The 23,660-nt window shown below is 39.6% G+C and overlaps 1 protein-coding gene across 6 annotated transcripts in view; it reads left to right on the forward strand.

The window, feature by feature from the left end:
- ehbp1 (EH domain binding protein 1) overlaps nt 1–23,660 on the forward strand; it is a 302,265-nt gene that overhangs the window by 91,995 nt on the left and 186,610 nt on the right. For 3 of the 6 annotated variants that reach the window (XM_080199948.1, XM_080199950.1, XM_080199949.1), the window contains exons 6-9: nt 18–199; nt 5,601–5,740; nt 17,928–18,032; nt 23,287–23,421. In XM_080199948.1, the coding sequence (XP_080056074.1) occupies nt 18–199; nt 5,601–5,740; nt 17,928–18,032; nt 23,287–23,421 (562 nt within the window). The remainder of the gene's footprint in view (nt 1–17; nt 200–5,600; nt 5,741–17,927; nt 18,033–23,286; nt 23,422–23,660) is intronic. The other 3 variants (XM_080199951.1, XM_080199952.1, XM_080199953.1) reach the window with 2 other exon arrangements.

Here is a 23,660-nt window from a genome sequence, read left to right on the forward strand (position 1 = left end):
TCTTTCCTGTTTCCTAGGAATCACCTTCTGGCCGTAGGAAAGCCCTTGCCACCACTAGCATTAACATGAAGCAATACGCAAGCCCCATGCCTACACAGACTGATGTGAAGCTGAAATTCAAGCCTTTGTCTAAAAAAATTGTTGCTGCCACGCTACAGTTTTCTTTATCTTGCATTTTCCTGAGAGAAGGCAAAGCAACGTAAGTTTCTTTGAAGTTGAACTGAACAACATTTCCTGGGTGGCTTCAGTTGCATTTTGACCTCAGTGCTTTCTCTATACCGAGTCAGATAGCAGTAAGAGGGAATGATGTGTTTGCTAGCTGTGAAATCTAAAGGCCCTTTGTGGGTTTTTTGTTTCTTTGAGTTAAAACTATATGAATATCTTTTATTTACAGATAAATGAAAATTTAACCAGTTAACCTGTGAGCAAAAACAAATATAATGTATAAAATGCCGCCATAAGACAATTTTTGTGAATATAATTTAAAATAAGATATTAGTATGAAGTGTTCTTTTTATAAAGTGATGAATGTTCTCTCCAGTGATGACCAACTCAAATGAGTCACTCTCGTTCTATGCTTATAAAACTTCATTCTAACTCTTTTAAACTCTCTAACAACGCTTTAATTCAATATCTTACAATGACTGTAATGCTACGTTCTGCAGTCTCTCGTTTTCTTCTCTATGAACGGTATGCTCTGTATAGCATGCAAGAAATAATACTTTAATTACATGTTAATACATGTGACAATAAATCAAATAAATGGAGCTACTTGTATAAAATTGGTGCAAATATATAAAACTGATTTGGATTAATGTATTAAAATAACAGTTGACATGTGATAGCAACATTCTGTTCTGCATAAAAGTGCTTCAGTTCTAGTTTTCTTGTTTATCAAACTATCTGTGAACATACGTATCACCTGCTTGTTAGATCAAGGAATCATTTTTATTTCCAAATACTTACCCTCGAGAAATTTTAAAATGAGTCAAACTGAATTATATTGTCTTTTTTGTTATTCTTATAAATGTTCCTGAAGTCTGCACAGTCTCGAAATCAAAAGTTTGATTGTCATGAATTTTTTGATTTGCTATCAGATGCGAGTTGTTAGTTTCAGTCTTTTCACGTTGTGATTTTCAAGTATGGAAAAAATGAAACTGAAAGAAACTTTTTTCTCCACAAAAGTACAGTTACCCATTTAAAAAAAAGTCACTTTTTTATTGTTTCATGTGCCAATGATTTTCTGTTCCACAATGCCATTTCTCCGCCCCACACCACCCACCCATGCCCATCATCACTGCACCCCACCCCACCCCTACCACCACTGTGCTCCCCCCCACCCAGCCACCACTGCACCCCATCCCCACCCCCGTCACCACTGCACCCCATCAAAACTCCAGCTCTTCTGATTTTCTACAATTTCTAACCCTCCTGTCCTGAAGGAGGTGATTAGTATTTAAGAGTGAAGACAGTGTAGGGGGTATTTCTCCGCAGATGTTGGAGCTGAATCCAACTTCTCCTTCATCCAACAGCTATGATCCTCACTGGGAGGTTAGTGTACTGACTTTTGGCAATTGAAGAGGTTTCCCTAGCTGTTCTCTAATCTGTTTGTTTTCACTCAGCTTTGTACCCTGTTCCCCACAACCATATTTGAGGATTTGGCCATTTAACCATTTACAATTCTGTAAGCTTTTACAATTCTGAGCTCGAGTTCTGACATATTTTTGTTACAGCTTTTAATTTACCTCCTGTGTGTTTTGTCCCTGTTATTGAATTGCTTCCTTGCCTTTCTAGTTCTGTTACTTTTGTGCAGATCAAAAACCCAAAAGCATATTATGAAGCCAGACTAGACCCCAACCATTTTTATTTTTGGCATAAACGTGAGGAAAGAATGCTTCACCTCCTGAGTGTTTCCACTGACAAATTAGAGATCTTTTTTTACCAAAACAAGCTTTATTCATAATACAATGTAAGTATACCTCTAACAAAATGAAACAATTTAATTCTTCACCATTGAACAATCTTTAAATATGAAAAGAAACAAATTCTTAACTTCTAACTTATTATTATTCAGTTCCAATTAAGCAATATTTCTCTTATAAACTTAAACCCCTCTTTACAAGTTGTTAGCAAATCCTGGCATACTTGGGTGAACAGCTTTGGAGCTTCCAGAGAGATTTTGTGGAGACAGCGAGAATGCTTGTAGGCTGCTATCTTCAAACAGCCCTCTCCAGCAACTGAACTCAAAGCTGTTTCTCTCAGCTACAAAACTAGCTCTTCCCATTTCTAATGTCACAAGACGTATAACTCTGTATACCTAATTCACCTTTTCATTATTTGAAACCAAAAATGCCCCAAGGGTCAGCATCTTTGGTGAAAAAAAGCTCATTAAGCCTTCTGCTAAATAAATACATACATGACTAAAATGAGTAAATGTCTTGTGCTCAATCATCTGCTGCATTCCCACCAGACAAACTGACTGTTTGTAACCAAACACTGAATCTTAAAGCAGTCCCCCTTAAATATAAAATTGCACAATATCATCACACTTTAAATTGGTTCTATTCTATGTTCTTTTTGCATCTCCCCCTCCCCCAGGCAGACTGTGCTTGCAAAACTCAAAATGCAATGTTCAACATCCGATGTAATTCTGTGATTGGAAAATATTTGCTCAATAGTAAGAATTGCACTGATAATTTAGGATTGAGAGTCGGGCCCAGAGTTTGGTGTGTTTGTGTGTGCTGGAAATGAGGTGTTAATACACAAGGCCTGACAGACAGAACAATGGAAACACATTGTGCCTGTTTCAGCTAAGCAAAATGACAGCCATTCACTGGTTCATTTCTCAGGACAATGTCTTGACCAATCAGAGTGAAGCTGCCTTGTTTAAATTTTCAAGCAATACTTGGTAGTTAACTGTCAGTCACTGTTAATTGGTGCATTCTCAATGGCAAAGCCTCGACTAATCAGTCCACTTGTCAATCAATCAGCACCCTCTTTCCAGAGCATAAAGTTGGTATTCTTGTGATTGTCCTGACAAAGGCAAGAGGAGCTACGACAAAATGTATTTTTTCAGCAATATTCAACCACTTGTGTGTAACTGTTTATGATATCTATTTTGAACAATAAGAACTTCTAAGAGCAGCTTAAACAGTTATTAGAGGCATGAGTAACATACCCAGCTGGCAGCTTCTTTGTGAAACTGCCAAGCTGTTCAATGTCCCCATTCTCAAATTAAATTTAGTAACAAAGGTTTCAAACTCATAGACATCAAAGAAGAACAATGATTAAATGATCCCATATATTTTTTTCCCTTGAAAAACTGCTGGTTTTCTTTGTGGGATATTATCCCACTGTTTGTCCAGACTGTGAACAATCACCGGTTATCTGCCATCTTTGATAAACTGACATTTGTTTCATTATTTATTGGTTTCTTCCTTCCAATGTTAGGGGCTCTGCTTTGAATATGTAAAATTGATCAGCTGGTTGCAGATACACCTCCCGCCAGATTTCTTTCCCTCACAGAGAAAGCACTTTTCAATTTTAAATGTGCAGAATGCCAGTGTTAGACAGTAACATTGCAGTAGAACATTTTTACTAGAGCTTTTTCTCTCCTCTTCCTTGCTATTGTGGAGTTCCATGGACCCTTATCTCTATAAAATTCAGCCCATTCTCAAAGTTGTATGACTTAGTAAAACTTCTAATTTAAATTGTCATAATTTAGAGATCCATAAATCTTGAACTTAACCACAAAAATCTGTGAGGAAATGGCCAGTTTACTAATTTTCAATAATCCACATGGTGCATCTAAAAATCTCTTTGAGCCTTGCTAACATTTCTAGTTTTGTTTTGGATGTGAACAATTCCAGACACATTTTGTATCACAAACCACTATTACCTTCAGTACCAAGAAACATGGGTTTCTCTTTCATGTATATACTCTTATGCCTTAATGTGTTCCCAAGAGTGGGATAGATCTAAAATCAGTTCAATCTATTGGTTACTGTCTTTCACATTGAAGTTTCTGTTCAAATAAAATTGATATGTCGCTTCCTAATTCAGTGTAAATGATCAATTTACCACATGGTCCAAGAACATTGTTATATGAAGTGATGTATATAATTTTGCAGTTGGGATGAATTTATGAGATTGCAAGCTCTTTCTGAATCCATGTGAGAGCTTCCCAAACAGTGATTTGCAACCCCCAGTGGGATCCCGAGACAGGATTTTAGGGTGGGAAATAAATGCCCAGCTCTATGCTTCTGCCAGGATGTTGTTGGTACTGTTCACAGCCATCAAACCTTGGAAGCACTTACTTTGTCTGTACGTTGCAGCCATTCACTGGACAAATTTCCAAGATGCTGGGGGACCTTTAACAATGGAGTTGACTCCCTGTCTGCTAAATTAAGAAAGTAAGGAGGTGTGGGATAGAAGGAAATTTGGCGGATTGGATAAATAACTGGCTGTCTCACAGAAGACAGGGTAGTGGTGGAAGGAAAATTTTCAGATTGGAGGCCAGTTACCAGCGGTGTTCCACAGGGATCAGTGCTGGGTCCTCTGCTATTTGTGATTTTTACCAATGACTTGGAAGAAGGGGCTGAAGGGTGGGTTATTAAATTTGCTGATGACACCAAGATTGGTGGAATAGTGGATGAGGTGGAGAGCTCTTGCAGGCTGCAAAGAGCCATTGATAGGGTGCAGAGCTGGGCCGAAAAGTGGCAGATGGAGTTTAACCCTGGTAAGTGTGAGGTGATTCATTTTGGTACGAAACTTGAATGCGGATTACAGGGTCAACAGCAGGGTTCTGGGGAATGTGGAGGAGCAAAGAGATCTTGGGGTTCATATCCACAGATCTCTGAAGTTTGCCACTTGAACAGATAGAGCCATGAAGAAGGCATACAGTGTGTTAGTGTTTATTAACGGGGGGTTTGAGTTTAAGAGTTGTAGGGTTATGCTGCAACTATACTGGACCTTGATGAGACCACATTTGGAATATTGTGTGCAGTTCTGGTCACGTCACTAAGAAGGATGTGGAAGCATTGGAGAGAGTGCAGAAGAGATTTACCAGGATGCTCCTTGGTTTGGAGGGTAGGACTTATGAGGAAAGGTTGAGGGGTCTGGGGCTTTTCTCTTTAGAGCGGAGGAGGATGAGAGGCGATTTAATAGAAGTTTATAAGATGATGAGGGGGATTGACAGAGTGGATGTGCAGAGACTATTTCCTCGGGTGGATGTAGCTATTACTAGGGGGCATAACTATAAGGTTTATGGTGGGAGATATAGGAAGGATGCCCGAGGTAGATTCTTTACTCAGAGTGGTTGGTGTGTGGAATGCACTGCCTGCTGTGATCATGGAGTTGGACGTTTTAGGAACTTTCAAGCGGTTATTGGATAGGCACGTGGAGCACACTAGAATGATAAGGAGTGGGATAACTTGATCTTGGTTTCAGACAAAGCTCGGCGCAACATTGAGGGCCGAAGGGCCTGTACTATGCTGTACTATTCTATGTTTCTATGTAAATTGCATTGAAAAGATAAAACTAAGCTATTCAACAAGCTTTCTAGGCCGAAGTTTTTGACTGGTTTTGTTTCTGGTGAACAGGGATGAGGATATGCAAAGCCTGGCTAGTCTGATGAGTATGAAACAAGCTGATATTGGAAACTTGGATGACTTTGAGGAAGAAAATGAGGAAGATGAAGAAAACCGAGTGAATCAAGAGGAGAAGTCAGCAAAAATTACAGGTTTGATATATTTATTACCAATCTCAGAAAACATATCTAAAGGTAGACAGGTGCATTTAAACAATACATACAAAAATACTTCACTGCCATAAAATGTTCTTGTTGTTGTCATTCATTCTTCCACCAGTTCAATAAAAGCTGTTCTAAATTAGCTGAAAGAAAAATACATGATTTCTTTTAATGAAGTCTTTCCCTTCCAGCAGTGGTACTTGTATGCTCTCTGTAGGATATTTAAGCCTGCTATTTCTATCACTATTAATATGTGTTCAAAGACACCCTTGTTGGGAAGATTGTTTACTGGTACACAGAGATCACATTTACATTACTCGTCATGATTCTGAAGATATTATAATCTCAGCACACTTTAAAGATTATTCATCTTAATTTTGTACATATGAAGACTTTTCTTAGTTGTGTGTTGCCTTTGCTGTTTTTGTGCTTTTTTTCTCCTGAGAATTTTCTGGTAGATGGAAATGAATAGTTGACTATTTATGTTCCACGTGATCAAGTTGAGAATGAGATTTAATTTGTTTTACTGGTAATACTTGTGCTGTTGTGACTGTTGTAAGATATTTATTCTTTCATGCGATGTAGACATTGCTGGCAAGGTCAGTGGCTATTGCCCATCCCTAATTTCCCCTGAACTGAGTGGTTTGTGAGGCCATTTCAGAGGGCAGTTAAGTGTTCCATTGCTGTCGTTCTGAAATCACATGTAGGCCAGACAAGGTGACAATGGCAGATTTCTTTCCCTAAAGAACATTAGTGAATCAGGTGGGTTTTTATGGCAATTAATAGTTTCATAGTCACCATTACTGAGACTAGCTTTTGATTCCAGATTTAATAATTGAATTCAAATTTCACCAGGTATCACGGTGGGATTTGACCCTGTTTAGTTTGGGCCTCTGGATTACTAGAGCAATAACATTGCCATTACATCACCATTTCCCTGTTTGCTTGTCTTTTCAGTCTAAACAATTAATGATAACTTGAGCGTTTTCATTAAATAGGGAGTTAATGATCAATCTTATTCTTTTATTTCGATAGGACTCCTGATTTGATATATTCGGAAATTATTGAATAACAATCCATGGCACAAAAAAATTGTCAAAAAGGCTAATGGACTGCTGGCCTTCTTAACTAGTGGATAAGAATAAAAGAGGTTAGAAGTTAAGCTGCAGCCAAACAAATCCTTAGTTAGTGCACACATGAAATACTGTGTTCGGTTCTGGGCACTATCATTTTGTCCTTCATTGCCAGAGGGATGGAGTTTAAAAACAGCAAGGTGATGTTGCAGCTGTATAAGGTGCTGGTGAGGTCACACCTGGAGTACTGTGTACAGTTTTGGTCTCCTTACTTGAGAAAGGATATACTGGCACTGGAGGGGGTGCAGAGAAGACTCACTAAGTTGATTCCAGAGTTGAGAGGGTTGGCTTATGAGGAGAGACTGAGTAGACTGGGGCTATACTCATTGGAATTCAGAAGAATGAGTGGGAGGGGGAACGTTGTAGAAACATATAAGATTATGAAGGGAATAGATAAGATAGAAGCAGGGAAGTTGTTTCCACTGGTGGGTGAAACCAGAACTAGGGGGCATAGCCTCAAAATAAGGGGAAGCAGATTCAGGACTGAATTGAGGAGGAAGTTCTTCACGCAAAGGGTTGTGAATCTGTGGAATTCCCTGCCCAGTGAAGTGGTTGTGGTTACCTCATTGAATGTTTTTAAGGCAAGGATAGATACATTTTTGAACAGTAAAGGAATTAATGGCTGTGGTGAATGGGCAGATAAGTGGAGCTCAGTCCACGAAAAGATCAGCGATGATCTTATTGAATGGTGGAGGAGGCTCAAGGGACCAGATGCCTATTCCTGATCCTAGTTCTTATGTTCTTAAAAGGAGAATATATGTGCAACATCAACTTCCTGGTATTACACCTGAACTTCAAGAGTTAAATTACAGAGATATTACACAAACCAGGATTGTGTCCCTGGAATTTAGAAGGGTTAGGGATGATTTGATCAAAGCTTTCAAGATATTAAGGGGAACAGATAGGATAGAAAGAGAGAAATTATTTTTGCTGGCTGGAGAGTCTTAGATTTGGGGGCATAACCTAAAAGTTAGAGCCAGAACTTTCAGGCTTTAAGTTTAGAATGAGAGAATAGAATCCATACAGTACAGAAGAAGGCCATTTGGCCCATGAAGTCTGCACTGATCACAGTCCCACCCTGTCCCTATCTCCTTAACCCCACATATTCAGCCCGCTAGTCCCCTTGACACCAAGTGGCAATTTGGTATGGCCAGTCCACCTGACCCACACATCTTTAGACTGTGGGAGGAAACCGGAGCACCTGGAGGAAACCCACGCAGACACAGGGAGAACGTGCAAACGCCACACAGACAGTGAGCTAAGCCGGGAATCAAACTTGGGTCCCTGGCACTGTGAGGCAGCTGTGCGACCGTGCCACTCACGTTAAGAAACAGATCTACACATAAGGCATGGTAGAAGTTTCATCAACAATAATTAACGCTAGATCATTGTTGTTTTTGTTATCCAAAGGTATTAAAGGATATGGGGCAAAGCTGGGTATATGAAGTTAAGTACAGTAAGAAGTCTCTCAACACCAGGTTAGAGTCCAACCAGTTTATTTGATAATCTCACAAGCTTTTGGAAACAGTGTCCCTTCATCAGGTCATATATGAAGTTAAGCCATATCTCATTAAATAACAGAACTGGTTTGAGGGGTTGAGTTGCATATTCCTATTCCTATGATCCTAACAATGATAAATATATAGTAGGGAATTGCTTCAAATACGTAATTTTTGAAGAATAAGGGATCGTAGTCATAGAATTGCAATTCATCTCACTGTGGGATACTTAGCTACTATCTGTGTTTTGTGTCTGATGAGCAATATTTGTAAAAATCATGTTATATTTTTTCAAAAATTAGTCAGTTGGAACACAGACCATAAGATACAGGAGCAAAGTTGGGCTACTTGGCCCATTGAGTCCACTCTGCCATTCTATCATGGCTGATATGTGTCTCAACCCCATTCTCCCCCACTTCCCCTGTAACCTTTGACCCCCATACCAATCAAAAACCTATCTATCTCTGTTTTAAAGACAGTCAATGACCTGGCCTCCACAGCCTTCTGTGGCAATGAATGCCATGGATTCACCACCCTCTGGCTGAAGAAGTTCCTTCCCATCTCGGTGAATTGCTGGAAGTCATAAATTATGATAAAAACTGTCATTCAATGAATGATTTATTATTTTCATAATTGTGTCGTAGTATTAGAGTACAGTACAGCAGCTTCACGTCGCTGACTTGCACTACATTTGTATTTCTTTGTTTGGCTTCAGATCGAGACGGCAGCCAACATTCTGCTTTGAACATGTACTTGGTGATCTGTTTTATTTGTAACTCGACCACTTTTCAACAGCAAGGCATTGTGATCTTGACATTAACTTTGTGATAAGATTAATCTGAAGTGGTACATCGTGGTTACTTGAGTGATAATTTCAAAGGGATTTAAATAGTTGGTTGTTAAATAAATTTGCTCTGCTATGATAAGTTCATTCAACAAGAAGAAGTTTTGCCAACTGGCCCAGGATTTAGCTAAGAAATCAGCTTTCCAGCTGAACAGCTGACAAGTGGGAAACATCGCCATGTTGATCAGGAGGTTTGTGGTGCTCAGCCTGTTGTATGAACTGCAGTGCAACTCTCAATATCATCTTGAAATTTAAATGCAACAATGCTGATTAACATGCTGTATGTTGCATTTTCTTAGTATTTCGCACGTTACTTTTTATGATAAACATGATAATGATGCAGAATAATTCTAAATAAAACAAAGCAAATTGTACAGAGATTTTATGGATCATTGAATGTAAATGAATCATAATTCTGCTTTTTAATCCTGAGAGGCAATATCAAAAACCTTTCTATTTACTGAAATAATTAACCAAGGTATTTCTAATTGACAATTCTCTGTGAAGTGTGTAATTCTGCATTTCCTTAATGCTGTGTAACAATCAGAAATTTAAAAGAAGTTTTGCAGTGTTTGCTTTAGTTTGCAATTTGCATAGAATGACTTGTGTTGAAAGAAAAAACATTATATTCTAGCTCCAATTGGATTTTTCCATTTTTGATGAACTCCTGGTTGCCTTCCTTGCCTTTGGGAATTACTTGGATATCGGAGCAGGAAGTTCTATGTAAATTCATGCTGCCAGAGTTTGTCATCCAGTCAAAGTAACCTCTCTCATCAAAATAGGTTGTTGTCACAGTAGGATTATATTTTTCATTTTATTCTTTATTTCATAAAGCTCTCTGATAATTAATAATTTCCTCAAATTCACTAAGGTTCAGTTGCATATCTCAGAATTCCATAAATAACTAATTCAGTGTGGTTGTTATACCTATGGAATTGCATAATCGTTGGGGAACGTTTTGGTTATCTCTGAGTTTTGAAAGGCCAAAATTGTCAAGGAGGAGTGAGTGGAAAGCATTCGTCACTGAGGATTGAGGTTCTGAAAAAATCAAAACAAGAAGCATTCTGCTGAAATTATCTTTTGTTTAAATGGCTCTTCTTTCGATTCTTCAATATCCAGAGCTTGAAAATAATGTTCAATTGAGATAAACTCTAAAACCATCGGAAAGGGTGGAAATAATGAGGTGGATTAACACTGGATAATCAGAACTGTTTATAATTGTGAAGCAACTTCCCGCTGGGGTTACGCTGCCCACCGCCCTCCCACCCACCGGGATCGCGCTGCCTGCCGGGGTTGTATGAATTAGGAGCAGGAGAAGGCCTGTGTTCTGTCTCACTCTCACCCTTTCTGAAGAATCTCACTTCACCTCTTAAACCTGCCTCAGCCTGTGTCACAGGAGGAATGTAGAGAGGTTTGCCGTTAACCATGGCCTCAGGCAGAGAGTTAACTTGTTACAAATCTATTAGACGCATTGATTTTCATTTTCCAAACTTCCCTAGATTCAGGGATGGTTCAATTAGATTGGAAAATAATGATTGTAACTCTTGTATTCGATTGTCAGCAACAGTGTATACATAACACCTCATTTGACCAGTTCAAATGGGGTAGTGGGGGAATGCAATTACTCGCAGGCAACACTCAAAATCACAATCATAGAGCACAGAAGTGACCCTTCAGCCCATTGAGCTCACACTGACACGTTAGAAGCACCTGAACTCCCACCTAATCCCATGACTGACCCTTCAGCTAAGGGGAACGGCTGCTCCTTATTCACTTTATCCATTTCCTGCATAATCTTGAAATCTTCAATGAGGTCGCCCCTCAGTCTTCTCTGCTCCAATGAAAACAACCCAAGCCTACCCAACCACTCTTCATAACTTAACTATTCCATCCCAGGCAGCATCCTGGTGAATCTCGTCTGCACCTCCTCTAGTACAATCACATCCTTCCGATAATGTGGAGAGCAGAACTGCACACAGTACTCCAGCTGTGACTCACCAAAGTTCTAAATAACTCCAGCATGACTTCCCTGCTTTTGTAATCTATGCCTTGATTGATAAAGGCAAGTGTCCCATATGCCTTTTTCACCGCACTACTAACATGCTTTTCCGCTTTCAGAGATCTGTGGACAAACAGGCCAAGGTCCCTTTGTTCCACAGAACTTCCTAGTGTCCTACCATTCATCGAGCACTTTCTTATCAAATTACTTCTTCCTTGCGTTTTTCAGGGTTAAATTCCATCTGCCACTTAACTGCCCATTTGATCATTCCGTCTGTATTTTCTTGTAGCCCAAGACACTCCCCTCACTGTTAACCACCTGTCCAATCTTTGTATCATCCACAAACTTACTAATCCTACCCCCCACACAGTCATCAATATTATTTATATGAAATATAATAATGAATAATAGGGGTCCAACACAGATCCCTGTGGTACGCCACTGGCTGCTGGCTTCTAGTCACTAACGCAGCCTTCTGTCATCACTCGTTGTCTTCTACAACTGAGCCAATTTTGAATCTGCTTTATCAAATTACCCTGAATCCCATGTTCATTTACCTTCTTTACAAGTCTCCCATGTGGGAATTGGTCAAAGCCTTTGCTGAAATTCATATGAACTACATTGACTGCACAACCCTCATCTACACACCTGGTCACTTCCTCAGCGCCAAGGACCCAGGTTCAGTTCCATCTGTGTGGGTTTCCTCCCACAGTCCAAACATGTGCAAGTTAAGTAGATTGGCCATGGGAAATTACTGCTTTGTGTTCCAAGATGCTTAGGATAAGGGGATTAACAGGGTAAATAGGGATTACAGGGATAGGGCGTGCCCTGGGTGAGATTGTTGTCACAGTGAGAAGTCTGACAACACCAGGTTCAAGTTCAACTTATTTATTTGATAGGAAACTTGCAAGCTTTCGGGGTTTGCCCCTTCATCAGGTGAATGGAGAGTTCTGGCCTCAGACAGAGCATATAACAGCACAGACAGTTTACAGATTACTGATTAGAATGCAAGTCTTTACACCTAACCTGCTATTCAAGTCTTAAAGAGGCCAACAATGTGAGTGGAAGGAGCATTAAGCCCAGGTTAATACTCCTTAATGTCCCTTCCACTCACATTGTTCACCTCTTTAAGAATTGAATGATGACTTGTCATCATTGGTGTGGGCTGAATGGGCCAAATAGCCTCCTCCCATCCTGTAGTGATTCTATGAATGAGAAAGGAGGTTAATATTGATTGTTTTGCTGTTTAGGGTGCTGTATAAATTTGGGAGGTTAATGAATGAGCTGAAATCATGTTTGATTTACACTAGGGCGATGGGAAGAAATTTTGTACCATGTTTCCCTAGGATAATAAATGGGTTGGGTAGATCTATAATAGTGTAGGTTATGTGGTGAATGGAACCAGTGTAATGAACCAGGCCTTTTCTTGTACTTTGTTTATATCCAGGTTATATGTCTGCAGGGTAGCTTCAGTTTTAATTATAAAGCATTGTGAGATTACATTCTGAATACTGTGACCTTTTGTGGCATATTTCCAGAGATTACAGTGCTGGTCTTAATCAGAAACTGAGCTTTTGGTCTGTATCTGAGGTACAGCTTTCTTAAAGGAAAGCAATATTGGGATATGGAATATAGCCTGAATTGATCTATGCAGGAATCTCTTCCAGAAATGTGTTTTCACGTTTTATTAACTAGCAGATGAGGTGGTGTCCTTTTTGGTGTCAGCTGCGCTTTTACAGAATGGATAAAACTCCATCTAAAAGCTGAGCAACAACTGAATTCTTGTAGATAGAAACAGATAACAGGACAGGTTAACAGCATGTAATGTTCAGTGCTGCAAAGACCAAGTTAATCACTCCATTACTATGGATGTATTGTGATTTCAGCTGGCCAGCTCTCTGAAAGACTATCTGTGAAATCATTATAAATGTGCCAACCAAAGATATCCTGTAAATTCAATGCATAGTGATTAGACAGCGTTATGGATTAGTGTGGAGCCTTCAGATGTGGGGCATGAGTTTGATTCTGAAGGGATGAAAGTCACCTTTCTGCCAGTGGTTAAGAGTCCAACAGTGACCTGGACTGAGATGTCCCCAAAGCTCCTCCTTTCAGCATTCTTGTGTTGCAAGCCACAAACTGAAGATAAGTTATCTCAAAAGCATCCAAGGAACGTGCCACCTTGGCCAGCTTTGCACCTTCAGGTGCAGCAGTGCAGAAGTATGGACGCAGGTCTGCCTTTCACTTTGTTGTGCTTGATATGCTGAGAAATAGAAAAAATGCAGGTGATGTGTTTGCATATGTTTTCAAAGAGTTGGCATTGTTGTATAAAGTGAAAACACAGCTGCTAAAGCAATGTGTTTGCCAACTTATATAATGGCAACATTCAAATACTCCAAACAGAAACCAACAGTGTTTAGACACACTTTGAAATTAAATGGTAACAACTGGCCATATGAGTAAGATGGGATGATCTTTATGAAATCACAAATCTGATACAGCTGAAGAAAGTATTGCTGATGAAGTGAGAAGTATTTATTAACCAAATAAATGAAGCAGTCCATGTTCAAATGCAACAAGATCTGGACAATATCCAGGCTTGGGCTGACAAGTGGCAAATAACATTCACGTCACACAAATGCCAGGCAATGACCATCACCAATAATGCACACTCTAACTTCTGGCCCTCACTATTCAATGGTGTAACCATCACCAAATCCCCACTGCCCACATCCATTGACCAGATACTCAATTGGACTTACTGTATAAACACAGTGACTACAGGGTCGGATCAGAGGCTGGGAATACTGTGACACGTAACTCACCTCCTGACTCCCCAGAGCCTATCCACCATCTACAAGGCAGGAGTGTGACGGAACACACCCCACTTGCCTGGATGGGTGCAGCTCCAACAACACTGAAGAAGCTTGACAACATCCAGTTCAAAGCAGCCCACTTGATTGGCACCACATTTACAAACATTCAATCCCTCCACCACCGACGCTCAGTAGCAGCAGTGTGTACCACCTACAAGGTGCACTGCAGCAATTCACCAAAGATTTTAGACAGATACATTGGAACACCACCACCTGTAAGTTCCCCTCCAAGCCATTCACCATCCTAACATGGAAATATATCACTGTTCCTTCACAGTCGCTGGATCAAAATCCTGGAATTCCCTCCCTAACGGTATTGTGGGTCAACCCACAGCACCTGGACTGCAGCAATTCAAGAAGGCAGCTCACCACCACCTTCTCGAGGGCAACCAGAGAGGGGCAGTAAATGCTGGCCAGTCAGCAATGCCCATGTCCCTTGACTGAATAAAAAATGTATTGCATTTGATAAAGATTAGGGAACAATACAAAGCAAAACTACATAAAAGGTACAAGATGAGTAGATGAAGCAGTCAGTGCCCACATATAGTAAGACCGGGACAATATTCAGACTTGAGTTGATAGACAAGTTAACATGCCAGGTAATTACCATATCCAATGAGAAAGAATGCAAACACTTCACACCAAATTCTTATGGTGCAAAAGGAGGCCGTTTGGCCCATTGTACCAGTTCAGCTGTCCAAATGAGCAGCTTGCCTAGTTCCATTCTTCTGGTAACCCTGCACATTTTTCCTTTTCAGATGACAGTCTAATTCCCTGTTAAATGCTTCAATTGAACCAGCCGCCACTACACTGTTAGGTAGAGTACAAATGCGACGCATTCATTTTAATACCTTAGCTATGCCCTTTACCTCCAGTTGTAATTCCCCTTTTTTTGGTCCCTTGTCATCCCTACTTCTTTTACCACTTTTTTACTATTTGTATGCCTAAAGAAGACTTTAGAATTTCCTTTTCTGTTAACTGCCACTCTCTCTTCATACTCCCTCTTTGCTTTTTCAGCTCCCCTCAGAACCTTTTATTTTCAGCCTGGTTCTCAATTGTGATTTCTACCTGCCACCTGTCATAACAAAACCTTTTCTTCTTTATCGTAATTTCTGTTTCCTTTGTCATCCAGGGTTTTGTTTGCCCTACCTTTCCTTTTCAGGCACCTTGATTGTGTTTGAATTAGCTTTGCTTTGAAGATAGCCCATCGATCAGCTACTGTTTCTTTCCTCTTGGTCTTTGACTCCAGTTTATTTGGCTCAGATCTGTTTTTATCCCATGGAAGTTAGCTTTCCTCCAATTAATTTTTCTTACATTAGATTGTTCTCTGTCCTTTTTCATTGTCAGCCTAAACCTTATGATACAATAGTCATTCCTCCCTAAATATTCTAACCATGCTTCATCATCTTATCCACTTCTTTTCCAAGAACCAGGTCTAGCAGGACCTCATTTCTCTTTGGACTGGAAACAAATTGCGGTAGAAAAATTTACTGAACACCCTCCAGGAACTCTTGACCCTGTCTGGCCCTTACATTAATATTATCCCGATTTGATAATTAAAATCCCCCATTCTAAGGACTCTGTCATTTTTGCACCTCTCTGTAATATTGTTATGTAATATCCCCATAACATTCAACAGCATTACCATTCTTGAATACCCCAGCGACAACATTTTGGAGAATATTGTTGACCAGAAAATTAAATGTTGTGGCTATAAGAGAAGATCAGAGGCTGGGAATTATACAATGAGTAATTCACCTCCTCAATCCCAAAGCTTGTCCACCTACTACAAGGCACAAGTCAGGAGGGCGATGGAATAGGCTTGCCTCGATAACTGCAGCTCCAGTAACACTCAAGAAGCTCAACACGTCTAATCTCAAGACCTACTGTCTCTGAGTCATATGTAAAGCAGCCCATTTGATCAACACCTATCCGCTACCATAAACGTAGAAAATAGGTGCAGGAGCAGGCCATTTGGCCCTTTGAGCCTGTACAACCATTCAACATGACCACGACTGAGTGTGCACACTCAGTGTCCCACTCCCGCTTTTCTTCTACACCCCTTGATCCCTTTAGTTACAAAGGCCACCTCCAACTCTCTCTTGAACATATCTAACAAACTGGCCCCCAACAGCTTTCTGTGGTAGAGAATTCCACAGGTTCACAACTCTGAAGAAATTCTTGCTCGTCTCAGTCCTGAATGCCTTACCCTTTACTCTTAGGGTGTGACCCCTTGTTCTGGACTTCCCCAACATTGGGAATGTTCTTCCTGCATTTAGCCTGCCTAATTCCATCAGGATTTTATGTTTCTATGAGATCCCCTCTCATTCTTCTAAATTCCAGTGAGTACAAGCCCAGTCGATCCAGTCTCTCTTCATGTGTCAGTCCTGCTATTCCAGGAATCAATCTGGTGAATCTTCGCTGGACTCCCTAAATAGCAAGAATGTCCTTCCATAGACTGGAAGAGCAAAACTGCACACGTTACTCGAGGTGTAGCTTCACCAGGGCCCTGTATTACATTCACTCCCTCTACCACCAGCCCACAGTGGCAGCAGTATGTACTTTATATGCGCTGCAGAAACTCACCAAGCGTTCTACAATATCACCTTCAAAATTCACAAAGAGCAAAGTCTACAAGCACATGGGAATTCTATGACTTCTAAGTTTCCCTACAAGTCACACAGGCTGTCTTGACTGGGAAATATGTTACTGTTCCTTTACTGTCGCTTTGTTAATATCTTGGAACATTCTCTCTTACAGCACTGTAGGTGTACCTACACCACATGGACTGCAGTGGTTCAAGGTGACCCCCCACTACCTTCGCAGAGGCAACAAATGGGCCACAAATGTCAATCTTGCCTGTGATGCCCACATAATGTAATTGGATAAAAAGGCAGATTTTGATGCAGGTTGCAAACAGCTTCAACTAAAACTCTGTAGAAACTGCTTGATTGGCATTTGAAGATGACACCAATAATTGAGCATCTTGAGGCTTTTGAGAACTGTTCTTGGTGCAGAGAGAAATGTATTTTAAAGGAGTAATGCTGAATCTTTGACGGATTTCATTGTCTAATTGTTTATTGTTCAAGAGAAATCTGCTATTTTGTTTTAAAGAAAGTAACAAAAGAATGCCATGCTTCCAGACCTCGAGTCAGGCTGCTCTGAAAGTCACGCTGCTCTGATAGATGGTCAGAAGCTTCCCAAAGTGACATCCTGCTTTTAAATTTTACCCCACTTCAGTCCTTTGATCTATAGCTTTCAACATTAGAAAACTGACGTGAGGAACTCAGTAAAGGCTATGGAGGCATACTTCACAACATAAACAAGAGACACTTCTGAAGGTTACAGTTCCCCTGGTTTTACTAAAACGCACTGCCTTCTGCATTTCCATATCATCAGAAATGCCAGTAATAGCGTAACTTGTATTTTCTTCAATCTTTAAGATTAAAAAGCTAAGCCTAAGTCTAATACTCTAATAAATGGAAGAATCGTATAAAACTATTATCAAAATGTAATCCTCAAGTTGAATGCTTTTAGCCTCAATGTGATAATGCTAAAACACAGCGGTAGCAGCTTTAATCATAAATAGAAGACAACTCTGGCAATTGTATTTGGAAGTTAGTAAATGAAAGAACAAAGTAGTCTCTTTGGTTCATTCTTCATGTAACTGTGGGGAAAAAAAACTCACCAACTGCGCACCAAACTCTTATGAGAATTGCAAATGAGGAATAACTTGAATCTGATAAGAAATGTCTTTCGGGATTTTGCCTCTGTTGCTTGTTGCAGAAATTCCTGACCTTCTTATTATTTCAACTGGCTTCTGTTTACAGAGATAGTAAACCAGTTGAATGCTCTGAGCAGCTTAGATGAAGAACAAGATGACTGCCTAAAACAAGCAAATAAGCCTGCAGCTAAATCAACCAGTTCTTCTGAAGGTCTACAAGCTTTCTTCCTTTCTCTGTCTTGCTCTGCTTCTGTGCTGTAGTTGGTGAGCTGTAATGTTCTGTCACTTCATCCGTCTTGATATTGCTTATATTATTTTCTTGCATCTGCTGATATGCTGTTCTGTAATTTTGAGCAATAGCATGTGATGTACTTTTCTATTTGCTGTCTGTGCAGCAGTATCCGTATAAAATACTCTTTCCTGTACCTGCTTGTGATAGAGTGCTGCATGTGGGACTTTATTCTGCATTGATATTTTTGAATTGAAGTACATGCTATTGTCATAGTCAAAAAGTACAGTTTATTGAATAACCTATTTTTCTTTATTCTAATCTACATATCGTGGGTAGGTTAGCAATTGGGATTGACCACTGGAAAACCTTGACCATTTCAGGTGGAAGCATGATCTTCCCCTGCCAACGCTGAAAGATATTTGTGTGTGTGCGTGCCAGGTTCTTGCGTTTGTGTTGAATTGCCTTTTCATTTCAGGAAAACACACACGTTACCTTTAGTGCTTCACTTGAGTGCGACTTGGCTGTGTGTTGTGTACCCTGATTTACAAGAGACTAAAACACAAGGAGATTTCTAAAGCTGCCTTATATCACATTTTCCTGCTACTGAGAATAAGATTGTTGTCTGTTTTTATTTTATCCCCTTTTCCTTATCGCTTCACCTCGGAACTGCTACAAAGTGTGTGCGAGTTGGCTGGAAGGGAAAATATCTGACCTCTGATTTGCACTTTGCATAATAAAACATCTGTGATTGGGAATACTAGATGATCATGAATATGATTCAGTGTCCCACTGTGTCATGTTTTATTAACACTTAATGTATATGCTACTGAACCAGACTGAGGACAAGAAATCATTGCTACCTTCAGGGTTGAAACATTGATGGTTCTTAGTGAAAATAAGGTGTGGTCAAGCTCTAGGACTTGAGGCATGTTTAAGTAAAGGGAGTCATTAAGGGGCAGTATTTCCCTTTCCAAATCCTCCCCTGCCCCTTTCAGCCCACTCCCAACCATTTGCTGAATCTGAGGCATTACATGTGGACTACCACACACATTATTGGGCTGAGTAGCAGCTTCACCCATATTGTTGCAGCTACTGACTATACTCTGCACTGAAATGTCAGTGAGCTGAAATGTAAAGTCACTTTCTATCCACACACAAATGCTGCCTGACCTGCTTGAGTTTTTTCAGCATTTTTGTTCTTATTGTAAGCTGTGGTCAATGTAGATGCGCTCTACGATGCCATCAACTAACTGATAATTCAGTTCCATATTCGGTAACAATGGAAAAACCAAATACAGAAATAGCATCAATAGTATTTGAATCTCTGTTCCATCACTGGATCAGTTCTTACTGCAAACCTGATAAATTCTGATGCAGTGCCTCAGTAAGACAGTAATTAAAATTTTGTGCCCAGATTTGTGAATCTGTTTTCAAAAAGATGTCAAAGTCATGTTTGTGAAGAGATTCATTAAGATTAAACCACAAAAGGAGGTTTTCATTTTAAGGAGAGGCTTACCAGAAGAAACAGGCTCTTTTGTATTGGAATGGATGATTAAGAGGATACTTGGTACAGTTACTTAAGATTGATGCTAATTGGAAGGGTATAATTTGAAGCTCGTCAGCTGCAGAGCAGAAGGGGCAAAGGGATTTGTTTCTTTTTATATCAGGTTATTGGAACATGCAATCCCTGACAAGAAGAATTGAAACTTTTTCAAAGGGAAGTGATTAAATATTTGAATAAAGGGTAAGGGACGAGCAAAGAGACTTAAATGGTTAGTTCTATCTGGCACAGATGCTATGGGCCAAGTGGCCTTATTTGGTATTGTAAAGGTCCATGGTGTGCCTGCCACGTTCTGTGTTATTTTATCTAACATTTCCATCAGAGCCAATAACAGACAATCTCAGTTATCCGGTTTCCCTATTTTTCCAGTTTTTCCGTTCAGAATAAAATTCAAAATATTTTCCTGGAGAAACAGGACATTCACAGGTTGAAGTTCAGTTCTGGCTATTACATTGCAGTTGACCTACCTCATGCATTATGGATGGTACAGTGGTTAGCACTGCTGCCTTACAGTGCCTGGAACCCGGGTTCAGTTTCCGACTTGGGTCACTGTCTGTTCAGAGTCTGCACATTTACTCCACACCTGCGTGGATTTCCACCGGTTCTCTGGTTTCCTCCCACAGTCCAAAAGACGTGTTACTTAGGTGCATCTCCCTCAGTGTACCCGAACAGGCACTGGAATGTGGTGACTAGGGGATTTTCACTGTAACTTCATTGCAGTGTGAATGTGAGCCTTCTGGTGACACTAATAAATAAACTTTAAACTTAAGGAGAAATAATAAGTTTCAAGTTTCTGTATTAGAATTCATGTTTGAGCAAGTTCTAGGCTGGCAGCTTCTGAAAAAATTACCATGCTTGTGGCCGTACCAACTGGCCAAAATTAAGAACATAAATCAACCAATCCTGTCCCAGATGTCCCAACTTGTGTGGCTAGAGAACTCAATAAATAAAAGATCCAGAACTTCACAAAAATATATCAGTAATTATATTGGCCAATCTCACCAACTCCCCTGCACTGTCTACTTTTCAGAGTTTTAAAAACTGACAAATTAGAGATTTTGAGAAATCAGATTATCCTGATGCACTTCAGGTGTCTCAGGTTATCTTGTTCCAGAAGCCTTGCAAGCTCTGATCAGTTTTTTTTATTGAATTAGACAATTGACTATTGATTGGGTCAGTCAAGAGCCTCAAAATCTGTACCTTGGAGTTTTGCAGGTTTGATATCTATAGTTGGTTCATAGACTGTCCTTGCTCACCTCAAGTTTGCATTGTTTCCAACCTAGTTGGATGGGAGAAAAGATTCCTTGCTACACTGTTCCTGAAGATCTTGCATTGACTGAGCATGAATGTTACTGCTGTGCATGTCTATAACACAATATGATAATGTGCTGATGCTCAGTGTAGCAGTTCCTGGCTTGAGAAATATAAAAACACAAATTCACACCAATGTTGTATGAAGTTTTTCAACATCGATTTTGAGCTCAGAGCTATAGAAATAAATTCAAAATTAATGGGCGTTCTGTGAAATTTCTTTTTCTGATGGAGCAGTGGATAAATATTTGGACAGGATTGCATATTTTGAATATCCATGGTATTTTGCTTTTGTTGAAGTGTTGACAGTGTGCAGATATTGAAGATCTAACTTTCCCATTTCCGATGCTCTTGGGGCAAGAGTAGGAGTGTCAGATAAAGAGAAATAACTGCTGGAGGTTAAATGAACTATGTACATAGACTGGAGTTTTACTTGATTACCACTGGGGATTAGGCAGTAGACTTGCACAACTTCATCTCTGAAGGTGGAATAGACTCTTTAAATATTCTAGAAAATGTTTTGCATACTTTGTACAGAAGGCAGCTTTGATGGGCCGAACATTTAGTTGTGGCAGTCGTTCTTAATACGCTTAAGCACCTGTTGGTTTTAAGAAACAACCATTTGTGTTTAGTTTATTCCACCAAAGAAAAGCATTAGAATGTTACAATTTTCAGTTTCTATATTTATTAAAGGTGGTGTAGTGCACAATATTTCCTCCTCAAAAGCTGATCTTTTCTGGTAATTTCCTGCTGTATCCGTTGGATTCAGTGGATTCCATAGCATAGTGGGAGTTACAGAAAGCTATCCTCTGCACTGATTTCTGCTGAAAGATTATGAATTCTTGGCTTTGATTATTGAGTTCCCTTGCTCTATATGGCACTCACCTCTGAAAATAATCGACTGTTTAATTTGTGCATCTGTGAAATTCATTTTATAGGATGTGAACATCACTGGCAAGGCCAGTGTTTATTGGCCATTATTAGTCAGAATAGTGTCAGAGCTTCATATGGCAGAAGGTGTTATTGCATTTCTTTAGAGTATATTGATGTGATGGTCAAAATATGGATGGCCATGACTTTGTGATATAAATTTGCTCTTTGTGGAAATGGATAGTTAAACTTACTGGTATCCAAGCTTCTGTATTAGCTTGGCACAATTTCTCAGTCAACACTTGTCACTCAGGTTTTTCTGCACAAGAGAGAATTGTAGGATAACTGCATTGTGTTATCTTATTTTGACTAGTGTTTGACTGGTGTAGCTAATATATGCAACTTACAAATTTGTTAAGAGTTGTTTTTGAGACTTCAGTGCAACTCAAATGTGTCCACAGGCCTCCTTGATTTACTACCATGTCTTGGGGATTATAATGAATGCAGAACAATAGCAGTTATTCTTCAATGGAGCAAATTCTCCACTGTAAATGTCAGCTTTCTTTCCTTTGTACTGCTGGTTATGAAACCTCTTATTGGTTAGGCTGCTGATTGTAATAGCTGTCATTAATTAAACTGTGCCACTGTAAACAGGCATGTCTGCTGATGAGACAATTTGGAATGGACACTTTGTGATGGTTCAGTTTGATGCAGAAGGTCCCATGGCCCTATTCAAAAGCCTTAAAGAGGAAGGTTGCTCTGATTATAGATTGGCTCAATGATGCTGCATAGAAACTAGAAGCAGTAGGCCATTCAGCCCTTTGAGCCTGCTCCACTGTTCATTTTGACCATGACTGATCATCAAATTCAATATCCTGATTTTTCCCCCCCTTCCTGCTACTATAATATAGCTTTTTAAATTTGAAAAAATTCATCTAAAGGGTAAGTAATTTAACAATTTAAAAAACTGGCCTGATAATTTTCGTATTCTATTTGTGGTTATTGTGATCTTAGGGTAAATGCAGAGTATTAATCATTTCTACCAGAAGTACAAGTGGATCTCTTGTTAGACAGGCCTAGTATCTACAAAGTCCTAATTGAACAAATTACATAAAAATGTAATTGAGAATAAAAAGATTAGTGCTGTATTTACAGTGAAATGTCTATTTGGTGTTAAATTTATTTTCTGGAGAATTGTCCCCATCTTTCATTTTGCTATGTAGAGATGGAGACGCTCTCTTCTGTTGTGTCACTGTTCCAAAACTTAATGTCACAGTTCCCTACCCACTTTGCTAAATTTTAAAATTTGATGTGAGTGTAGCGGATTCTATTTTGAGCCATTTGCATGAGGCCAATATTTTTTAAATTGATACTTTAACATTGACCTCTGCTTATCAGAGTTTTACCCTTGAGAATAAGGCTTTTTCCTTTTGCAAACAGAAAACCATTTGTGAAAATGGTGGAATGAAATGACGCAATTATCTTTTGCAGAACTTATAAATAAACTCAACTTTTTGGAAGAGGAAGAGGAGGATACCCCTATCACGAGACTTGACCCATTTAGAGAGCTGGATACACATGGATCAAATCCATTTGGAGATCCGGATGATGATGGTGATGTAGAAGGTAGAGGATTTTGTTTCACTCTAGTACCTCCAGGATAGCAAATACTGGAATAAAACAGTATGTAGTTTTCAGTGAGGCTTTGTATTGCTGCCACTTAGAATATTTTTATGTACAACTCTGCTTTGATGCCCCAATGAAACTTGGCAATCAAAGCTTTAATAGGTGTGCTGAAACTAAATGATAGACAGAAAAGATATGAGTTCTAGTGGTGGATAAAATCAATGATATGACCAGTGTTG

Source organism: Carcharhinus amblyrhynchos, chromosome 12 (assembly GCF_965287045.1).
Source record: "Carcharhinus amblyrhynchos chromosome 12, sCarAmb.v2.hapA, whole genome shotgun sequence".
NCBI lineage: Eukaryota > Metazoa > Chordata > Chondrichthyes > Carcharhiniformes > Carcharhinidae > Carcharhinus > Carcharhinus amblyrhynchos.